This window comes from Heptranchias perlo, chromosome 36 (assembly GCF_035084215.1).
Source record: "Heptranchias perlo isolate sHepPer1 chromosome 36, sHepPer1.hap1, whole genome shotgun sequence".
NCBI lineage: Eukaryota > Metazoa > Chordata > Chondrichthyes > Hexanchiformes > Hexanchidae > Heptranchias > Heptranchias perlo.
Window position 1 is genome coordinate 3,505,303 of NC_090360.1, and position 21,751 is coordinate 3,527,053.

A 21,751-nucleotide genomic window follows, 5' to 3' on the forward strand; every position below is an offset into this window, starting at 1 on the left:
AGCAACTCACATCCTCAGGCCACCCAAAATTGCTTCACAGCCAATGAAGTCCTTTTTTTTTAAAAAGTGAAACACGGCAGTCAATTTGTGCATAGCAAGGTCCCAGATAATCTGTTTGTGATGTTGGTTGAGGGATAAATATTGGGCAGGACACCAGCAGAACTCTCCAGTTCCTCTTCGGTTGCTGCCTTTTGAATGACATGTGAAAACAGAGGCCCTCTCGAGCGGATTTAAAAGATTCCACAACACGATTTATTTGGACAGTGCAGCATTTCCTCGGTTTCAGCTGAGATAAAGTGCTCAAGTGCCTGGAGTGGGACTTGAACCCACGACCTTTAACTTGAGGCGAGTGCTACCAAGGCTGAAGCTGTTTGGTGATACAGGACCGACCAACTTTTGACTGCTGACTTCCTCTTATAATTCAAAAAGGTAGATTAAAGCACACGACTGCTCAGTTCATTAGTACCATACACAGACAATTGCAAGTTGACAGGAAAAAAGAAAATAATCCACCCTTCCAGGTGTGAAACATTTCTAGACCATTGTAGCGAAGTAAGATAATGTCAAGAACAGACAGATTTAGGGTTAAAATTGGAAAAATGGTGGCATAGTGGTACTGGACTTAAGGGCATCTTGTTCTGAGATTATATTGAATTAACTGTATTTCACTCCACATCCATCCTTTTTTTAAAATAAATTCTCAGCTATAACAACTTTTTTTTATATTTGTGGGGATCAGAAACACCTGCATTGTATCATGGAATTCATAATTTTAAGTCCAGGGGGCCAAATGCTTTGCATTTTATACATTTCCCAGTAGACTTAACAGCTGGGTGTGTGAGAAAATCAATTCCTTGTTTTACCCAAGATGAAGTCTGCAGCACTCTGTTGTTGAATTAACTCAACAATTCAACAGTAAACAAGAATTGAAATTGTGACCAAGTGTGGTTCACACTGCTTTGGTTTGACTGCACATATAACATCTAATGTTTTTTTCTCTCCCCTTCTAGTAGGAGAGTACCTGTCCTAAGCATAGGCAAGATTGGATTTGGTGCTACACCATGCTGAAAGAATGATTAAATGTGGGGTTGACAAAATAAAAAAAATCTGTATTAAAGTTTTGCAAGTATTTTATCAAACTTTAGCCATCACATTTCTATTTTGAAAGATAGTCACTTCATGGAGCTGGAAGTTACAAGCTTTCTTCACCAGATGGCAAATATGTTAATCCCAGACTATGTTGACACTTTGTGACCTGAATAGGCCAGCTTGATTGCACATCCTACCACAACATCATTTAACCATTTGTGTTGTATCTGCAGAAGTTAAATTTATAATTTTCAACAATTATGGTATTCATTTAAAATGCCTATTGAATCCTTAATTTTCTTTCACTTTTATTAGAAAACAAAAACCTACTTATTCTGCATTGAAACACCTTCCTGACCTCGATCTATTACAAAATAGGATGGTGGGAAAAGATTTTGATGAAATGTAATTTTTTTTCTCTATAATAGTTTTAATTATTTTTCAAAGTTCTTAAATAAAATTTCAAAAATTAAAACTCATTTCAACTACTAGCTGAGCATCAACCCTACGGAATCAAAAAATCACCACTGATAAATTTCTTTACATTTGATATTTATTACTCTGTAAAAAGTACATTTAAATTTTTTTTTACCATTCTTCATTTATATACATTACCTTTTTTATTTATCATCCCTCCCACGTTCTTACCCAACCTTACAGTACAGTGGAACAGATCCTGAATGTTTTACCAGATACATAGAAGGTCCTGCTGACATTTTCCACACATTACCATTAAATTAAAATCTGAGAGACTGAAATGTACAAAATCTAGAACAAAGTAACGTAAGGACTTTAAATATAGATTCTGTTGGTCTCAAATTACACAAGCTTTGGCCTTTTCATGCCTATTTATATAATCAGTGTCTGGTCATTTACAACTAACCCTGGGTACCAGCATGGCAAGCTAACTGGGGACAGGAGTGTACACAGCAAGGATCAACATATCCACTAGCTTTTTTTAAATATAGTTCCACAAATTTCTAATTATAAAGATGGTACAGGTGAAAATCTTGAAACTACTGTAAATTATGTATTTACATTGTTAATGTTTTGCACTCAGAACCCAGTCCACATTTGTTGACATTTACAGTGTGTAGTGTAGAAACTGCGTTTTAGACATTGCAGACAATTAGACTGGCAAATTCAGGCCAAAATGATTAAGAGCAAATTATTAGAGAAGTGTGTGGTGCTAATCGAAAGGTAATGAATTAGCATTTGAAATGGGGGAAAAATGTGGCAAGCCGTGGAAAATGAAGTGAGCTACTACAGGTGCTATCATGAACATGCGTTTTAAAAGGCCAGTGCAGACTGAATTGCATCTCATGTTGGCAGAAATGGGTTAGTTAAAACATCCTGTCACATGATGAGTTTCCTTATAAGCCATCTTGCATTTTATTACAGCAACAAAATTTTCTCTGCACTACTGTTCCTTTCTTTTGTATGATGCAACCTGAGTCCTGTTGTAGCCCTTCACAGTGTCACCTTTGTATCTTCTGACAATGAGTTATAACAGGTCAGCTAGAGTGAGACAAGGACTGCAACACAAAGGTAGGATTCAAATGATGTTTTAAAACATTACGGTGATCTGCAGCCTTCAAATGTGTAACTCACTCCAACTGAAGTATTATTCTATACAGAATAACACCATAACAGCAAGGTTTAATAATGTGCACACTCACATTTGTAAGTCACCGCCCAGTGATTATAGTTATCTCATGTCTCAATGGTTTGGTGGGTGGGGGGGGGGGGGGGTTGTGAACGTTACTTTCCCGGCCAAGACGAATAATTCACGAGTGAATAATAAATATTCTCATGTAAATTATAACACAATGGCTCACAGCATTTCACAAACTGATAACTTGAGTAGACATTGAACAAAATACTGCAGTGCACCACAGATGTCCTTTACGTCTTCAACAACACTCCACCTCGAGGATGTTTGACAATATATGGCTCTTACCTACTACTGTAAAAACAGTTGTAATGCTATTCGTGGAGCAGTGCGCTCTGTTTATAGTGCTGAATGCATAATAAATCCTTTAATTCACATCGCACACCAAGCTAGTGTTTGTTGCCTGGTATGAAACGGAGGTGAACTATGAAACAAAATTGGACAGAAGGAAGTGACGCAGTCATAACAATGCACCTACAAAACTGGTTGCTGGGCATGTGAAAAGCACAGACCATTCACAGAAGTACATGGTAAAAGAATTGGTTCCTGCCCAGGCTAGATCTTCTAGTTCACCTCGGATGCAGTGGAGGTGTTAGCAGGCCGGGGTGTGGACAACAACGGGACAGGAGACGTAGCTTCGATTAGAGCTGGATTAAGTATGATGGGTAAAGGCATGGGTGGAACACCAACTTGCAGCGATGAAGTAAGAGGGTGCAGAATTAACGGAGACTGGGCAAATGACTGATTAATGTCTGGCCCAACACTCATCTTCACTGGTGTAGAGATTGGAGTTGCTGTTGGAGTAAGGCTTGGAGTCCCTCCAACTCGTACATTTTCAGTGTCTGGGGGACAAAAGAAAGTCTGTTACGCTGATATATTTCATATATTTTATACAGTCTCTGGACAGTGAAAATCTTCAACTAGAAGCAATGCTGAGCAAGTTAAAAATAGAAGTATAGATTGACAACAAACCCTGAAAGTAATTTTTTTCTCCAGTCAATTTTCTGTCACATTGCAGAGACTGGATTTTGAAACTTCCACCCTTCCTCTCCTGAAGATGCCGGCTCTTGCTGGTGAATAGTTCCACAGGTGCTGGCCATCCAGTAGAGGGTCTATGTGTAACTTTAGACACAAAGTCCCAGCAGACTGTTCGATCGTGGAAAGCATCACAGGCCACTCATGCTCTTTCCAGCAGGAATTAGTGAATAGCGATCGGGCATGAGAGCCGTAGCTGATTTTGTTTCCTCCCCAGCCCCGGGGTGCTGAGGTTAATTTAAATGCACCTTTACATTGGCACTTGTTTAGTTTGGATTGCAGGAGAGTTTGTGCATACTTATCCCGGTGGCAGGATTGTTGACAGGTTTATGAACTAATCAGGCAGCTAAGTTTAAAAGCTACCTGTTATCTATGCCCTGTTGAGTGCACATAGATGTTAACAATTTACAACTGATTACCAAAAGAAACACTGTCGACATGTCCGAGGCCTTAAATCCTATATCCTAGTTACTGGAAACTGCAATCTTAAACAATATTATTACAACACAGAACACATTCAAGATAAATGGTTAAGACTTGCAAAACGTGAACTATTTTATAATCATAGAAGTTTACAACAGGCCCTTCGGCCCAACATGTCCATGTCGCCCAGTTTATACCACTAAGCTAGTCCCAATTGCCTGCACTTGGCCCATATCCCTCTATACCCATCTTACCCATGTAACTGTCCAAATGCTTTTTAAAAGACAAAATTGTACCCGCCTCTAGCAGCTCGTTCCAGACACTCACCACCCTTTGAGTGAAAAAATTGCCCCTCTGGACCCTTTTGTATCTCTTCCCCTCTCACCTTAAATCTATGCCCCCTCGTTATAGACTCCCCTACCTTTGGGGAAAGATTTTGACTATCTACCTTATCTATGCCCCTCATTATTTTATAGACTTCTATAAGATCACCCCTTAACCTCCTACTCTCCAGGGAAAAAAGTCTCAGTCTATCCAACCTCTCCCTATAAGTCAAACCATCAAGTCCCGGTAACATCCTAGTAAATCTTTTCTGCACTCTTTCTAGTTTAATAATATCCTTTCTATAATAGGGTGACCAGAACTGTACACAATATTCCAAGTGTGGCCTTACTAATGTCTTGTACAACTTCAACAAGACATCCCAACTCCTGTATTCAATATTCTGACCAATGAAACCAAGCATGCTGAATGCCTTCTTCACCACCCTATCCACCTGTGACTCCACTTTCAAGGAGCTATGAGCCTGTACTCCTAGATCTCTTTGTTCTATAACTCTCCCCAACGCCCTACCATTAACGGAGTAGGTCCTGGCCCGATTCGATCTACCAAAATGCATCACCTCACATTTATCTAAATTAAACTCCATCTGCCATTCATCGGCCCACTGGCCCAATTGATCAAGATCCCGTTGCAATCCCAGATAACCTTCTTCACTGTCCACAATGCCACCAATCTTGGTGTCATCTGCAAACTTACTAACCATGCCTCCTAAATTCTCATCCAAATCATTAATATAAATAACAAACAGCAGACCCAGCACCGATCCCTGAGGCACACCGCTGGTCACAGGCCTCCAGTTTGAAAAACAACCCTCTACAACCACCCTCTGTCTTCTGTCGTTAAGCCAATTTTGTATCCAATTGGCTACCTCACCTTGGATCCCGTGAGATTTAACCTTATGTAACAACCTACCATGCAGTACCTTGTCAAAGGCTTTGCTAAAGTCCATGTAGACCACGTCTACTGCACAGCCCTTATCTATCTTCTTGGTTACCCCTTCAAAAAACTCAATCAAATTCGTGAGACATGATTTTCCTCTCACAAATCCATGCTGACTGTTCCTAATCAGTCCCTGCCTCTCCAAATGCCTGTAGATCCTGTCTCTCAGAATACCCTCTAACAACTTACCCACTACAGATGTCAGGCTCACCGGTCTGTAGTTCCCAGGCTTTTCCCTGCCGCCCTTCTTAAACAAAGGCACAACATTTGCTACCCTCCAATCTTCAGGCACCTCACCTGTAGCAGTCGATGATTCAAATATCTCTGCTCGGGGACCCGCAATTTCCTCCCTAACCTCCCATAACGTCCTGGGATACATTTCATCAGGTCCCGGAGATTTATCTACCTTGATGCGCGTTAAAACTTCCAGCACCTCCCTCTCTGTAATATGTACACTCCTCAAGACATCACTATTTATTTCCCCAAGTTCCCTAACATCCATGCCTTTCTCAACCGTAAATACCGATGTGAAATATTCATTCAGGATCTCACCCATCTCTTGTGGTTCCGCACATAGATGACCTTGTTGATCCTTAAGAGGCCCTACTCTCTCCCTAGTTACTATTTGTATTTATGTACAGCATCAATCTCGTTACAATTTACTTTGGTTGTTGGAACAAATGTGAATTTAGTGCAGATGCAAAACACAGTTTTCCAGTAGATTGCACAGGTTTTAGGAACTTTGCCTGCGGCACATCTGAATCCTGGGGAAGGGATGTGACAATTTGATTCAGGGTCAATCGTACTCCAAGCACCGGCGGCAGAAATTTTAATCAATTTGGCAGCATACAAAGGATTTTTTTTGCCACGGTGAATGCTTAATAGTGTAAGCAAGGGTACTGGGCGACAAATTGATTAAGAGTGGAGCACAATTTGGAAAATAGATACCAGTTGCTAAGAAAATAAATTCAGGAGCATCATCACATCTTAAACCAAATTATCATTCACTTCACATTGGCGCTGACCAGAAAGTATACAAATTCTACTGCATAAGCACACTGTGGTTAACGTTGCGTCAGTAACAATTAAAGGAACACTAGCGGCTTTCCATATTAAATACGATCTGGGGTGCCACTGAACTATACTGATCCATAAGGCCACAGGTTCAACTCTTGGTCTCTTGATTTGACAGATCTCATCTGGGGCTATTAGGAAAACGAAAATCATCCAAGGGTTCCACCATGATCCAGTGAGTCTTGTTAGAAAACGCACGTGTGGGGACATTGGGTGAGGAAACTCAGCTGAAATCCCCCGCGTTCCCCCCCCCCCCCCCCACCTCCCACCCTCCATTCGAATTGCCTGATGATACGAATGGTTCAGGCTCTCGCGTTGAGCATCTGGGGAGGTAGCAGAGAGCTGCCAGCACCGATGGAACTGTAGCCCAAACTAACGGTATCTTCAGGTGGGGGTGGAGGAAGTTAGTGCAGCATAAAAAGCACCCGATGCAGTCTAGCACAAGGCTCTGAATTAAGCTAAGTCACAGATTTTAAATTCTACAGTGGAATAACATAGTGCATTGCAAACCCATGGCTTGCCAACGGGACTGCTAACTCAATTTCCTTAACTAAAAATATTTTAAAATATAATCAAGATTCTGACTCAAAAAGAACGAACTTGTATTTCTACAGTACATTTCAGATCTCCAGGACGTCCCAAAGCGCTTCACAGCCAAATAATTACTTTTGAAGCAGTCACTTGTTATTTTGTAGACAAAAGTGGCAGCCAATTTGTGCTCAGTGATGTCCGACGAACGATTAGTTAATCTGCTGGAAACAGATTGAACCCACAACGTCCTGACTCAAAGGTGATAGCACTGAACCAAACTGACACTAAGACAGGTTGTACTGGGAAACAGCAAATCAGCGATGGAGAGCTTCAGATGGATGGAAAAAGGCAGGAAAATTTGATAACTTCATGACACAAGCCTTAACAATGCTGACCGACACTGAATCTAAAATCCCAATTTTGGCCCATTTTTATAATGTAGAAAGATGGAACGTGACTTTGCGCCTTAAAGTTCCGACAGCCTGATGGGGTTACTGAACCTCGTGGCTCCAACTCACCTTTGGCACTAGCCTCAGCAAGGTTTTCTGATGCAGTTGCTTGACTGGATGGATTTGCGTCTCCTGTGCCTGGAAGTATAGATGCTTGTGCACTGCTAACATGCTGCATTAAATTTGGAGAAGATGGCTCCACCGGTAGACCAGGGACAGGATCTATGAGATAAATACAGTCATTTTCTAACAAAATAATCTTCTTCGGCTCCTTTTATTTTGGAGCTATCAATCCAAGACCAGTAATTACAGATTTGATTCCTGTCCGACGGTACTGATTTATACTGTCTGGCTCCGAATCAAACAAAAATTGTGTGTGTACCGATACTCATGCACAGAACTCCACTTTATTAATTAAATAAACTTAATTAATTTAGATTGCAGGTGAGAATGAACTTGCATTTATATACAGCCATTCACAACCTCAGTCCCAAAATGCTTTACAGCCAATGAAGTTGTTTTGAAGAGCAGCCACTGTTGTAACGTAGGGAAACTCGGCAGCCAATTTGTGAACAAGGTCTTTTAAGTGTCACGGGATCTTTTACCTTCGCCTGAGGCCTTGGTTTAACAGTACCCCCGACAGTGCAGCACTCCCTCAGTACTGCACTGGAGTGCGAGCCTAGATTATGGGCTCAAGTCTCTGGAGTGGGGCTTGAACCCACGACCTTCTGACTTAGAGATGAGAATGCTACCACTGAGCCTCGGCCGACACTGCTACCATAGTGGAAATTTTAGGTGCAGCAGGACTCAAAGTCACATGTCTAGTGTTTTTGGCAATTTTTAAAGCTATTTTTAAAAAAATTTCTCCTCACTGAGACAGTCACTATATTTTCTGTATCTTTACATCTTTATCGCTTCAGAATGAGTTGCATTAAAAATGGAAAAAGTTCCACGATTGCATTTTCTTAAACGTCCTGTGCCTAATGTGCATAAATGGTGGTTTGATGGCTACAGGAGCTTAAAGAAGGAAAATGGTGTAAATTTACCGCTTTCCTTGGGCACCGATTATTTACACTGATTTCCGCCTGGTTTACGCCAGTTTTTACATTCTAGCGTACGTTAATGAGATTCTCAGGAAATTTTGCCGTAACTCGCCAGTTTCACCATTACAGGAAATTTCAGGCCAATATATTTTCCGCACTTTCACCGCTGTGAATCAGTCCATGTTAGACTGATCTCTAAAGGAGCTGGGCAGTTAATGCAAACTTTCCTTTCTCACTGCATTGTTATTGGAGGGCTAGTTCTTGTTGGCATTGCAGGGAATGGAGCGTGACAATTTAATCATCATTTCCTAACCATCGCCTGCATTCAGGAATGTCCTTTAATATTTTTTAATTTATGTGCAAGTGGGTCACAGTAACTTAATATACAGACATCTGGAGCCTAAGTATCAAATCTGACAGGTAAAGATGGACCAGAAGCTTTTTACCTTGAATAACTGTTTGTTTAAAGAGTTCATCCTTCAGTCGAGGCAAGAAGCAATCAATTCTCTCCCATGTAATCTCCCAAAGCTGGGAATAACCAGTCCTTGACTCAGCACAGTGGAAAATGCCAGCTGTATCCATAACCAGCAGCATATTCTTCAATGATTCTGGAATTGCTTCCAACTGAACAGGAAAGAAATTATCAGAATATCACACAGTGATATAAAAAAAATCTGTAAGCATTAGAATTTTTGATGGCAAATTCCACAATAGCAACTGGAATTCACTTGTGCTCCCAGTAGATGTCTCCAACACACTGTATCAGGCGTGTCCAAACTATGGCCTGTGAGCTAATTCCAGCCCCCAAACCCAAGGCAATTCAGTTCTATTTGTGCTTCTAGTTCTTACCGTTAGTTAGAACCATAGAAGTTTACATTACAGAAGACAACATATCTGTGCCGGCTCGATACTAAAGCGATCCCACTGCTGGTTTCTTTGGTTTGAATTTCGTGGGTCATCAGGTTTGGAAAAAGTTGTTCTTAGTGCTGTTGCCTTATTGGTGGGAAAATCCTAAATCAGAACACCAAGATCTGTTCGTGTCAACACTTCAAATATATGCCAATTAGTGGGATAATTGACTTAATTTTTTTATGCAGCCCACGAAGACAAAGTTTGCACACTCCTGCTATAAATAAATGCCCTAGAGACATTTACTGGCTGACCATAAACACGATATGTACTTGCCTTTTAAAATGAAAAAGACTTGCATTCATATAGTGCTTTTCATGACCTCAGGACATCCCAAATCCCTTTACAGCCAATGAAGAACTTTTGAAGTGTAGTTAATGTTGTAATGGAGGAAACACGGCAGCCAATTTGCACAAAGCAAGATCCCATGAACAGCAATGTGATAATGAACAGATAATCTGTTTTTTGTGATGTTGATTGAGGGATAAATATTGGCCAGGGCACCGGGGAGAACTCCCCCTGCTCTTCTTTGAAATTGTGCCATAGGATCTTTTACGTCCACCTGGGAGGGCAGATGTCTCATCCGGAAGACTCCCTCAGTACTGGTACTGAAGTGAAAGCCTAGATTTTGCGCTAAAGGCTCTGGAATGGGTCTTGAACCCACGATCATCTGACTTAGAGGCGAGAGTGCTACCAACTGAGCCACAGCCAACACTCATAAATATGTACTGAAGATACAGATATAATTTGTTTCAGGATAACCAGCTTTCAAAGAGCATCTGTAACTTCTTATCCTGCTGTAAAACAGTGTTTGAGAAACAATTCTTTGCCGTATCATACTATGAAAAGCTGTTGCTCAAAGGTACAAGGGCTACATAATGAAACCCGTGTTTGTATGATCCAAACTGCGGGGATTTAAATGACTATAAAGTTCAAACTTTAAGTGAGTGTACAGATAAGCTGTGTGAGCTCGTGCCAGTTTCTCTAATGTTTTTCAAGGACATTTCTGGCACATCTACCATTCGGTTAATTGCTTTTGGCATCCAATGGGTTACTGAAGCTTACACCTGTATGAAGCAAACCAATTAAATCAGAAGTTGAGAGTGGAGAGTTCGATACAGTCAATCCCTTTAATCTGTCCAAGTGCTATCTTCAAACACCTAATGCCATCAAACTGCTGAACTGTAATTTATTAACTCTGGAATTAAGTGAACAACATTTCCAATAATTTCTACAAAGCCCTTTTAAAAATTAAACCTACTTAGTCCTAATTCTGAGGCTTCAATTAAGGTCCAGGTTACTGGCACCCAAAGCGCACTGTCAGATGGATGCAGCATTCACAAAGCGTCACTACTTTGCAGCAAAACAAACGCACAAGAGTTCAAAGGAACATTAATTTTTTTGATACAAATTGTAATTATAATACAGATTTTGTAGAGACATAAGCTCCATTTTTGTCATATTACTGCTGACCGGAGATGTTTCACCTTGCATTTATATAGTGCCTTTAATGTAGTAAAACGTCCCAAGGTGCTTCACGGGAGCGATTATCAAACAAAATTTGACACCGAGCCACATAAGGAGATATTAGGACAGGTGGTCAAAGAGGTAGGTTTTAAGGAGAGTCTTAAAAGGAAGAGAGAGAGATAGAGAGGTTTAGGGAGGGAATTCCAGAGCTTAGGGCCTAAGCAGCTGAAAGCATAGCTGCCAATGATGGAGCGATGAAAATTGGGGATGCGCAAGAGGCCAGAATCGGAGGAGCGGAGAGATCTCGGAGGGTTATAGGGTCGGAGGAGGTTACAGAGATGGGGCCCATGAGAAAATGACTGAGGTAAATCACCGTACAATTAATACTCAATTTGTCTTTGAGATTATGGAAAAAATTAGACCAGCTTTTGATGAGAAATATCCTCAATTTAGAATACAGGAAGCTTTTTTGAAATAAATTTTATGCAAACACTGTACAATTTCTAATAAAAGTTCTTCCTACCAATAAGTCACTGGATCCTGCATGCATGTATTTGTCCATGAAGTCCAGAATCGTTAACCAAAGAGCAGCAAATGTTGGCAGAGATAACAGTGGAGATAAGTGTTGGAGGAAAACCTTTAAGTGGGGAGAAAAAAAAACCCTTTACAACAACACTCTCAAAAAAAGTAAAAAAAAAATTATACAAGACAAATGCACTGGGCACCTCTGCAAACAGACCAGAATAACTACCAGGATCAAGTGCTAACATTTTATATTTGAACCTTAGAGAATGCTAGTCTCCACTCAACTGACAACTGAGGGACCTCCCAGGCACATCATCCACAAGAAGACCTGATATGTTATGACAATTTCTTAAGGCTGCTATTGGACCTGCAAAGATTGAGGTATCTTCTCTCTGTCAGAAAATGCACAAAACAGTTCTTTCTCAATAGGAAAGCACCCCCTTCCCCCGTTCAATAACATAACATACAACCATATCACACACAATTTCTATATAGATCACATTTAACATCACCAGTTAATTAATGCTAAATTCTGCTATTATGATCTAATGGAAGATGCAGAGCCAGGCACCAAAACCCTACTAAGCTCAATTTTGGTACAAAAATAAAATCACTGAATAACTTTAATATCTGATGTGGAGATGCCGGTGATGGACTGGGGTTGACAATTGTAAACAATTTTACAACGCCAAGTTATAGTCCAACGATTTTATTTGAAATTTACAAGCTTTCGGAGGCTTCCTCCTTCCTCAGGTAAATGTCGCAGGATTTACCTGAGGAAGGAGGAAGCCTCCGAAAGCTTGTAAATTTCAAATAAAATCGTTGGACTATAACTTGGCGTTGTAAAATTGTTTACAATTTAATATCTGAAGCAGGTTTTAAGAAAAGCCTTGTGTTTATTTGATTTTCAGTCACTTTATATTGGTTGGTCAGTGGAAATTAAACTTGCAATTGGCAGAGTGGTAAAAGCAGATTTCCTTAACCGCAGAGGTTGAAACTCAGCTGGAAATAAAGGCTTTCCCAGCCCAATTAGCTTATTTTCATGGTTACGCCTATTTCATTTCCATGTGGGACTTCTAGTTCAGTGTTCGTCTTATTCATTATAGTGTGCAAACATTGGTGACCAATTGTCACTGGAAAGCATGGGTGAGTCTCACCAAATCATGAACATTACTCTGCAGTGCAGATTGCTGCACGTACTGTGCAAATGTAAACAAATACATCACTGGGAGCTACATCGTTGAGTTCGTATACACCTCCAAGTGTGCATTAACTCGAGTCCCGAATAACCTGCACACTGTTCAAAATATCCACTGGTTTTCTGTCAGACCATGTCAGTACAATAAAACACACTGTAACAAACACACAAACCACTGCACAGCGTCTGATCAATCCCCAGAAGTCAGCTCCTGCACATGATGATTCAGACCCTCCTCTCAAAATAAGGTGCCTTCTGGCTGACAAACTCACTTTACAAAGCAAGGTTGAAGCTCTCATTCTGGTCTCTTCCATCCCTCCAACATCAGCTGGGCTGATATTTTCCAACAGCTTCGTCAGTAGTGGAATCAACACCTATTCAAACAAGCCATGGAACATCATTAAACAAATTTGTTTAAACTACTGTGTTCCAAGTTAATCCTTTTTAAAAAAAAAAGTTAACATTTTCAACTTGGGGTGGGGGATTAACAGTACCTTGTTGAAGCAGGATTCCCATTCTAAAGCATCCAGTGTTTGCAGATCATGCACTAATAGTGCCCTCTGCAGGTAAGTGAGTGCTTGCATTCTGACTTGACGCCTGGCATCACAACAAAGCCAAGCAATGCCTGAAGAGACAGGTACAGAGATGGGTAAGAGGCATGTTTAATATAACTCCAGACACAGGCTTTTATTATGGACTCTTCCACAGCTTCTTGTTGCCGTTGTTCATTGCACCAATTCACCACAATCCCGGTTCTCCTGACTGAATTAACTCTACACACTTCTCCAAGGAGACTGGAGGGTCAGCCTCCCATCAGGACCTAGCAGTCTGAGGCAGAAGAGCTCCATTCCTGCAATTCAAGGCCATCCCACATTGTCCCCACAATCTAAATTCGGAATTGCAATGATTCACTGCAATTGTATACTCCACATGAATCAAAGGTGCACAAAGGGTTAATTCTACAGCAATTCAAAAGTTCAGCTCACAAAAAGAAAGCAAAACTTTTCTTTCTAACTGTCAAGGATTATTCAAGCAAATGATATATTGCCAATAACAGTCATGCCCCAGTACAGAAGGGTCCATTCTTGAGATCTCTTTCATACTCAGCACGTAAAGCAGATCAGATCGAGCAAGAATGTGATTCTGGTGTTGACACGGCACTCTTCCCAGTCATGGCAATTGAGCATTTACTGATGAGAAATATAAGAGAACCATCCTGCTGCATCTGTTTACCAGACACCTCAGCGTGTGAATTTTAGATTTACCAGTGCAGTTGCACCTTACAGTTTGTGCGAACATAAAGCAATTTCACAGTGACACAAACTGTGTAGTCATTCAGTGCCAAGTACCCCAAATCCAACTTCGGGAAGTGCTGAGACACCAGCTGCAGTAAGCAGACTCACACCATTTTAGCTTTGCACTGATTGCTATATGACTGTAGTCCAGTCAGAAGCAAGACTACGTTACATGCCTAATATAATTTACTGTATACACTTGGAAACAAAGATGAGAAATTTAGGTCTGTGGGCTGAAGGTGCTTATGGGGGTTATCACCGCCTTCTCTGGGCAACTCGGGTGGGCAATACATGTGGCCGTCCCAGCACGGCCCACATCCCGAGAATAAAGTACAAAAAAAATTATTTGAGCACTGACTGCTCCTGGCCTGGACCCACTTTCCTGCCTATTGTGAACCCTGTAGCCCTCTCTCAGGAGCCCAGTTTCTCATATCCTGCCCGTGTGCAGGAGTGGCAGGAATGAGATAGTCGACGAGAATTAAAATCAAATTTCCCAATCTCGGTGGAGCTGCTGTGACCAGTGAGACATCTTATATGTGAGTCATAAACCGTTTCCAGGTTTCATTTGGCTGGAAAGTAGGGAGATTGTTTTACATGCGTTATGTTCGAGTATGTCCGGGAGTTTTAGAAATATCAGTGTTTGAATGCCCTCCATCAATAAAAGTGGAAAAGAACAACAAATAAGTGGTCAGTTTTTTCTCACATCTTAGAAGGCAGGAGTTATGCTCATTAACAAAACATATTCAACATATGAAGAATCTCTCTACACTCTTGCAGCACTGGCTTGCCTTGCAACAGTGGACACCAGCAGTTGGACCACAAAGTTCTGGCATCTGCTTCAATTTTCTTCCCTGCTGACTCCAGGTGGCGCTGCTCCTCAGCCCACGAGCTGTAAATACCAGCAGCTCTGGTGTGGAGAGTGTGCATCAAATCCAGAAGCTGAAAAAAAGGAACACAAGCCAATCAATAGAATTACCTGCATGCAAACCCTACTCTACAGTTAGAAATGCAGCCAGTTTTCTTTTAATATATATATCAGCCCCTTGAGCCTGTTCCGCCATTCAATTAGATCATGGCAGATCTGTATCTTAACTCCATCTACCTGCCTTGGTTCTGGAACCCTCAATACCCTTACCCAACAAAAATCTATCAATCTCAGTTTTGAAACCTTCAATTGACCTCCAGCCTTGGGTGGGGGGGAAAAAAAGAGTTCCAGATTTCCACTCCCCTTTGTGTGAAGAAGTGCTTCCTGACATCACCCCTGAACAGCCCCCTTGTTCTGGACTCCCCCCCACCAGATGAAACAGTTTCTCTCTATCCACCGTATCAAATCCTTTAATCATCTTAAACATCTCAATTAGATCACCCCTTAATCTCATATACACGAAGGAATACAAGCCGAGTCTATGCAACCTGTCCTTTTAGCCCCGTATCATTCTGGTGAATCTGTGCTGCACCCCCTCCAATGCCACATATCCTTCCTGTGGTGCAGTGCCCAGAACTGACGCTGTGCTCCAAATGGAGTCTAGCTTTTTATATATACATCTCTAATGTTAATGTAATATTAACACATTCACATGTGGAGCACACTGCATTCAATAGAACTGTGGGACTTCTGTAAATTAGATTGTACAATCTAAAGGCACGATACAAATTCACCAGCACAGAGAACACCTGATAAACTATCCTGCAAGGTACATTTTTAAACACAGGAGGGTGCAATACTTGCATTACAGTACAAATTACCTACAACAATACAGATCTTAAAGGTTTAAAAACAGCATAAAAATTAGAAAGCCATACTGCAATAAATGTATCTAGTATCATGTAACCTGGCATTAATAAGCTGCATGCTGGGTTTGAAAGGAGTTTTCGGTGTAGATCGTTCCGGAAACCCCAAAACATGACAATGTCTTTTAACCCTTTGCAGCCATTAAAATACACACACAAAGTTTAATTACGAGAAGGCTGATTATAATGTGAATTTCTGAATACCAAAATCTAGAATGAGATAACAACATTCATTTTTTAATCAGCATTCTCCGAACAAACTTTTCTGGTACATTAATATTACCAAAGAATTAATGGGATGATTTTGTTGCACAACTAACAGATCATAATCATCCAAGCTGCTTGCTTAAAGGAGAACCTTATTGTTCAGGGTCTGAGAACAGGCACAATAACTTCAATGTGAAATGCAGACCTATAGTCTGGGGATCATTTTATTCAGCAGTTCTGTGAGGAGAAATGTGGGAATTTTATTTAGAGAGAAAAAAAGAAAGATTTCCTCATGATTAGGAGAGTTTAGTTATACAATTTACAACAAAGGGGGTGGGGGGGTGGGGGGGAAGATGTAGTTCTTTTACACTGCTTAATCAAAAAAACATTGAAAGCTTCTGTATTCCTTGTGACTTAATTAAAATCTAAACTTATTTATCCACAAAAAAACATGCAATCTTTAAATCTGAAATCCCAGCCCCCAGGAAAAGGATCAGCCAAGTTTACAGTTATAAGGAGTCCAAGAAAGTTAAAGGAGCCACTGAATGAGGTAGGATGAGTGTTGTGTGGGGCATTCACCACATGGCGAGTTCCTAATTTGAATAGCAGGCTACCAGGAGACGCATCCTGATCCAGGGTGGGGAGGGAACTGTAGGAAATGAAGAGGGAAAACAGATTCACTGGGTCACTCTTGTACAACTTATCAATGGGCCGAGGCTTCAGAACAAGCAATGACGCAAAGCTTCGGGACGGGGATGGAATAAAAATCAGATTACGAGCTCAAATAAGTGACTGAACAGCTTTACTGAGAACAGGTAGAGTGAACCAAGAACAGGAATGGGAAAGGCCTGCTATACTTACATCCTGACTAACCTGTAATGACACAGTGTGGTAACTTGCTGGTACACTGTCATCCTCATCATCATCGCTATGCGACCTTGATGGACGATGGCTAAAAGTCTTCGACCGCTTCATGGAACTATCCTTCTCTTTCTGCTTCTTCTTCAGTCGGTTAGATTTGTCAAACTTGTATGTTTTGGATTTCCTTTCATGTGTTTTGTACCCTGCAATAAGAAGCCACAACTTTCAAAAACAATACTATTTAGAAATTTTTTTAAAAACACAACTGGGATCAGATGCCTTGTAGACGGAGAATGATCGCAAGAGTTTTTAAGGAATTATTTATTCTGTTGCTACCACTAACTGACTGTTGTCTCAATATATTCAAGTAAGCTCAGGATATGTTTAAAAGGTACACACGGAGGTCCAAGGGAGATCTGAGCACTTTGTAAGCCAGGTTTTTAAACCTCACTTCAATTATAGTCCATGCAGTGTCAAATATGTCCAAGTTAATGAAGACACAGAGTGCTAAAACAGTACTAATTAAGTCTGAAAAATAGTTTAGCTCTATTCACCCACTCAGGAGCTGGGTGCCTATTTTCATCCAAAGCTTTTTTGTCAAAGCAGCAGTACGCCTCTCTGTAAATAAGCCTTACACAGTGAGTGCTGGTTATATTGTACCAGTGAGTACAGGTGGGTATACTTTGAAATCAACAGATCAATGGCATTCAATAAGTCAACTGATCCACATGGCAATTTGTTTCTTGAAATCATCTTTCCTTAGATCAGTGTTGTCCAATAGAAATCGCTGACTAGCTACAGGTGAGGCTACAATGACACCATTTTAGCCACATGCACTAATTTTAGTAGAAAACGCTTTACACACATTACCGGTAAATGTTCTTCACGTGTATATTTACTAAACAACCATCTATCACCATTCAGCATCCAAGGAAATAAAACACTCGCACACACTGCTTTTTGTCTTACGATTTTACTGACAAACACTCAAAAAGATTAAAGTTCACACACACATGCCACGTGAATATGAGTATTGAGGTCACACACCCAACAACAGTGTCTGTTCTCAATTTTAATTTAATAATCAGAAATGCAACTAGCCATATCTGAATTCCCAAATAGCTATACGTGGCTAGTGGCTAATATATTGGACGACACTGCCTTAGGTCGATGTGTGTTAGATACAAGAGGTCCAAACTATCACTTGTGCGATTGCAACATATGGCATTGATATTTACAAAACTTTAAACTGGTATAAGCTAAGATTTGCTGAATAATGAGAAACGTATTTTTCTAGTGTTAATCAGAAAAAACCACGCCTCTACAAACTTACCACCATTGAGGTTTGCTTCTACGAAGATGCGAATAGTTTTTACACACAGTTCAAAGTTTTCTGGTGTCACATGGGCAGCATCTCGCACAATAAACGACAGTGACTCCACACACTTGATGAGTGACTTAGTATCATGTGAGCCCAAATCCTGCCCTAGGGTTAGGCTGTACTGATTGACGAGAGGGGAAGGGCCCTGCTTTGTACCTTGGCCAGAAGCTTTGCTGGTATCTAAATCATCTTTCCCCACCTGCAAACAACATCATGAGCAATAAGAATTTTTTTAAGTTAAAAACTGGACTCTAAATAAGTACACAGCAGTTCTCATATCATCGCCTCGTATAGGGGACAACAAAAAACACTGCTTCATGACATTACAGCTGTTGCCCATTATATACAACAATTTATATAGCACCTTTTAACGTAGTAATATGTTCCAAGGCACTTCACAGGAGCTTTAGCAGATATATTTTAACACCAAGCCACATAAGGAGATATTAGGACAGGTGACCAAAAGTTTGGTCAAAGAGGTAGGTTTTAAGGAGCGTCTTAAAAGAGGGGAAAGAGGTAAAAAGGTGGCGAGGTTTAGGGAGGGAATTCCAGAGCTTAGGCCTAGACAACTTAAGGCACGGCCGCCAATTGAGGGGCAGAGGAAATCAGGGATGCACAAGAGGCCAGAATTGGAGGAATGCAGAGATCTCAGAGGGTTGTAGGGCTGGGGGAGTTTACAGAGATAGGGAGGGGCGAGACCACAGAGGGATTTGAACACAAGGATGAGAATTTTAAAATCGAGGCGTTGCCGGACCAGGAGCCAATGTAGGTCAGCGAGCACAGGGGTGATGGGTGAACGGGACTTAGTGCGAGTCAGGATATGGATACATAAATAGTAGAAAATCTGGTTTAATTTTAGATCTTTTCAAAAGTACTGCAGCATCTCCGATTATTTACTCCATGAGAACAGAGTTTTACACCAGCCTTTATGATAAAGTTACTAAAGGTCACATTACATATTCTCCTCTCAGGAAGAAAATATAAAATAAAATCATGAATTAGCACTTTACCAAATATAAACAATAGATAACTAAGTGACACAATACTTCATCTGCTGGAACAGCATTCACTATTTTCTGTAACTAAGATAACTGCTAAAGATGCCTGAAGAAAGGATTACTCTGGTCACAATATGTAGAGAAATATGTCATTTCAGAATGCATTTGTGATGTCACTACACATAGCAACCAGGGAAGGTTATCAGAAAAAATGTACAGAAAGTCAGAAAAGCAGCAACTTCTGAAGATCAAAGAGAAATTAAATCCAATGTTTTGTTAAATTAAATGTTGAAGCACCAATATTTTTGTATTGTAATTCTACTTAAAAAAAAGTTAGATAGAGTGATATATTGTGCAGGCTGCATTATCACTGCCAACAAATCACGATGTACAATCTGACCTGGTTCAAATTTCAGATAAATAGCTTGATGCAACATTAACACTTTAGAGGCAATTAATTCACACAAAAGGAAATTCTAGAATACCTGTCTGCATTGTGTAATAACAGCCACTCAAGTAACTGGTATTTCAGCGTTACTTCACAGTGAATTCAAAATGACTTAACTCAGTTCTGTATAAACATTGTGGCAATGATCATTTAAGGACAATGTTTCAACATTCAGTAACTAGCAGACTTAATCTCAAGAAGTTTGCTGTTATCTTGAAGTGGGAGCAGAAACAATGTCAGTACAGTTCGGGATATCTTTCTATGAACACCAAGTGACACGTGTCACACAGTCAAAGAGATCAGTGTCTGGCAGTATCTCAGCTTCCCATGCTGTGTGGGAAAGAATATAGCAGACATGTGACTGGGTGATAGACAGCAGGGAAAAAAGCACTGTGACCAGGGTCTTCTCTTGGCATCAACTCAAGTAAGCGTTCATCTTCTGTGGTCACACTTCAGGTATTGGGAGCCTTCTATTAATTGATGATATTATCAACAGGTCCAACTGGAACTTCTCAAATTTTGGACGCAGAAAAATAGTACGCCCTTAAACAAAAAAACCTCGTGAAGGGATTCCCAAGGAAGCTCCAATAGAATATGAGGATTGTGTTGTGCAGTGCTTTAGACATCTCTGGAATCTGGGTTCAAATGCAGCACAGATTGATGGAACGAAAGCCCTCACTGTCCTGGCAGTAAGGGCTCCACGTGAAATATCATTGAAAAATCCCAAACCAGATCTCTGTGGCACAGACTCATGATGGAAAATCTGCCTCTAAATCTCACTCAGGTGGCTGGTGTGGGAAAAGGAGAATTTTCCAGCGATGTAGATGGATAGAGATACAGATGTACAAATCATGTGCATTTCCTTTAGAAGTGTTACAACCATTTCTACTGGTAGGAGGGGTGGTAACCAGAGGACACAGATTTAAGAGAATTGGCAAAAGATCCAGGGAGGAGATGAGGGAAAAAAAATTTATGCAGCGAGTTGTGATGATCTGGAACGCACTGCCTGAAGGGCGATGGAAGCAGATTCAACAGTAACTTTCAAAAGGGAATTGGATAAATACTTGAAAAGGAAAAATTTGCAGGGCAGGGGAGTGGAACTAATTGGATAGCTCTTTCAAGAGTGGTACAGGCACAATGGACCAAATGGCCTCCTTCTGTGCTGTATGATTCTATGAAGTTACTGGTTTCATGGACAAATGCATTTAATATCCACATCTGACAAGATGTACAACAATGTGCTCAGTGTTATCTTCGCATGCAGCAAATTGTACGTTATCAAGGCATTTCATGATTGAGTGTTCACTAGCTCATTATTGGTCAATAAACTGAGCTGTTCATCAGCTTTTCAGTCTTTTTGCAATAAATGATTTTAATAGTTCATTTCAGAACATGGAGACACAGAAAAGTCAAAATGCTTACGGTTCACTAGTTTGCCACTTACCACCAACCAGCCACTGTTGGCCATGTCAACATCAGTGACTGAACGATGCATCTTGGTCTGTTTGCCGTGTTCAGTATACACTTCAGAGTCTGAGGTGTAGCCACGATCGGAATTAACTTCACTGGGATGGTAAGATGCAATTTCACTATCGGACTGTGCACCTTTAAAGAAACACAATAACGCCAATCAGCAGAAAATAAATTACTTTTTTTCCAGTGAAAAAACACTTCTTTTTGTGTTTTAAAGATCTGAATTCAACTGATTATCCATTCCCCACTCCCTTTGCCCCACCATTGGCAGCCATGCCTTCAGCTGTCCAGGCCCTAAGCTCTGCAATTCTCTCCCTAAACCTCTCCACCTCTCTCTCCTCCTTTAAGACCCTCTTTAAAACCTACCTCTTTGACCACACTTTTGGTCACCTGTCCTAATGTCTCCTTCTTTGGCTCGATGTCAATTTTTGTCTGCTAATGCTCCTGTGAAGTGCCTTGGGTGTTTTACTACATTAAAAGGTGCTATATAAATGCAACTTGCTATTGATGCTGCCAACTCCAGAAAATGGAGGAAGAAGAGAAACAGTATACATAGAAATTACAACATGAAACAGGCCGTTCAGCCCAATCAGTCCGTGTT

General features: G+C 40.7%; 1 protein-coding gene across 3 annotated transcripts in view; it reads right to left on the reverse strand.

The window, feature by feature from the left end:
- Window positions 1–1,624: 1,624 nt before the first annotated feature.
- Window positions 1,625–21,751, reverse strand: part of gbf1 (golgi brefeldin A resistant guanine nucleotide exchange factor 1) — a 186,558-nt gene continuing 166,431 nt past the window's right edge. For 2 of the 3 annotated variants that reach the window (XM_067972404.1, XM_067972403.1), the window contains exons 31-40: window positions 21,122–21,282; window positions 18,184–18,430; window positions 16,851–17,053; window positions 14,780–14,930; window positions 13,191–13,321; window positions 12,969–13,070; window positions 11,497–11,610; window positions 9,044–9,221; window positions 7,624–7,776; window positions 1,625–3,603 (exon numbers count right to left, since the gene is read on the reverse strand). In XM_067972404.1, the coding sequence (XP_067828505.1) occupies window positions 3,326–3,603; window positions 7,624–7,776; window positions 9,044–9,221; window positions 11,497–11,610; window positions 12,969–13,070; window positions 13,191–13,321; window positions 14,780–14,930; window positions 16,851–17,053; window positions 18,184–18,430; window positions 21,122–21,282 (1,718 nt within the window). In that variant the 3' untranslated portion in view covers window positions 1,625–3,325. The remainder of the gene's footprint in view (window positions 3,604–7,623; window positions 7,777–9,043; window positions 9,222–11,496; window positions 11,611–12,968; window positions 13,071–13,190; window positions 13,322–14,779; window positions 14,931–16,850; window positions 17,054–18,183; window positions 18,431–21,121; window positions 21,283–21,751) is intronic. The other variant, XM_067972405.1, reaches the window with a different exon arrangement.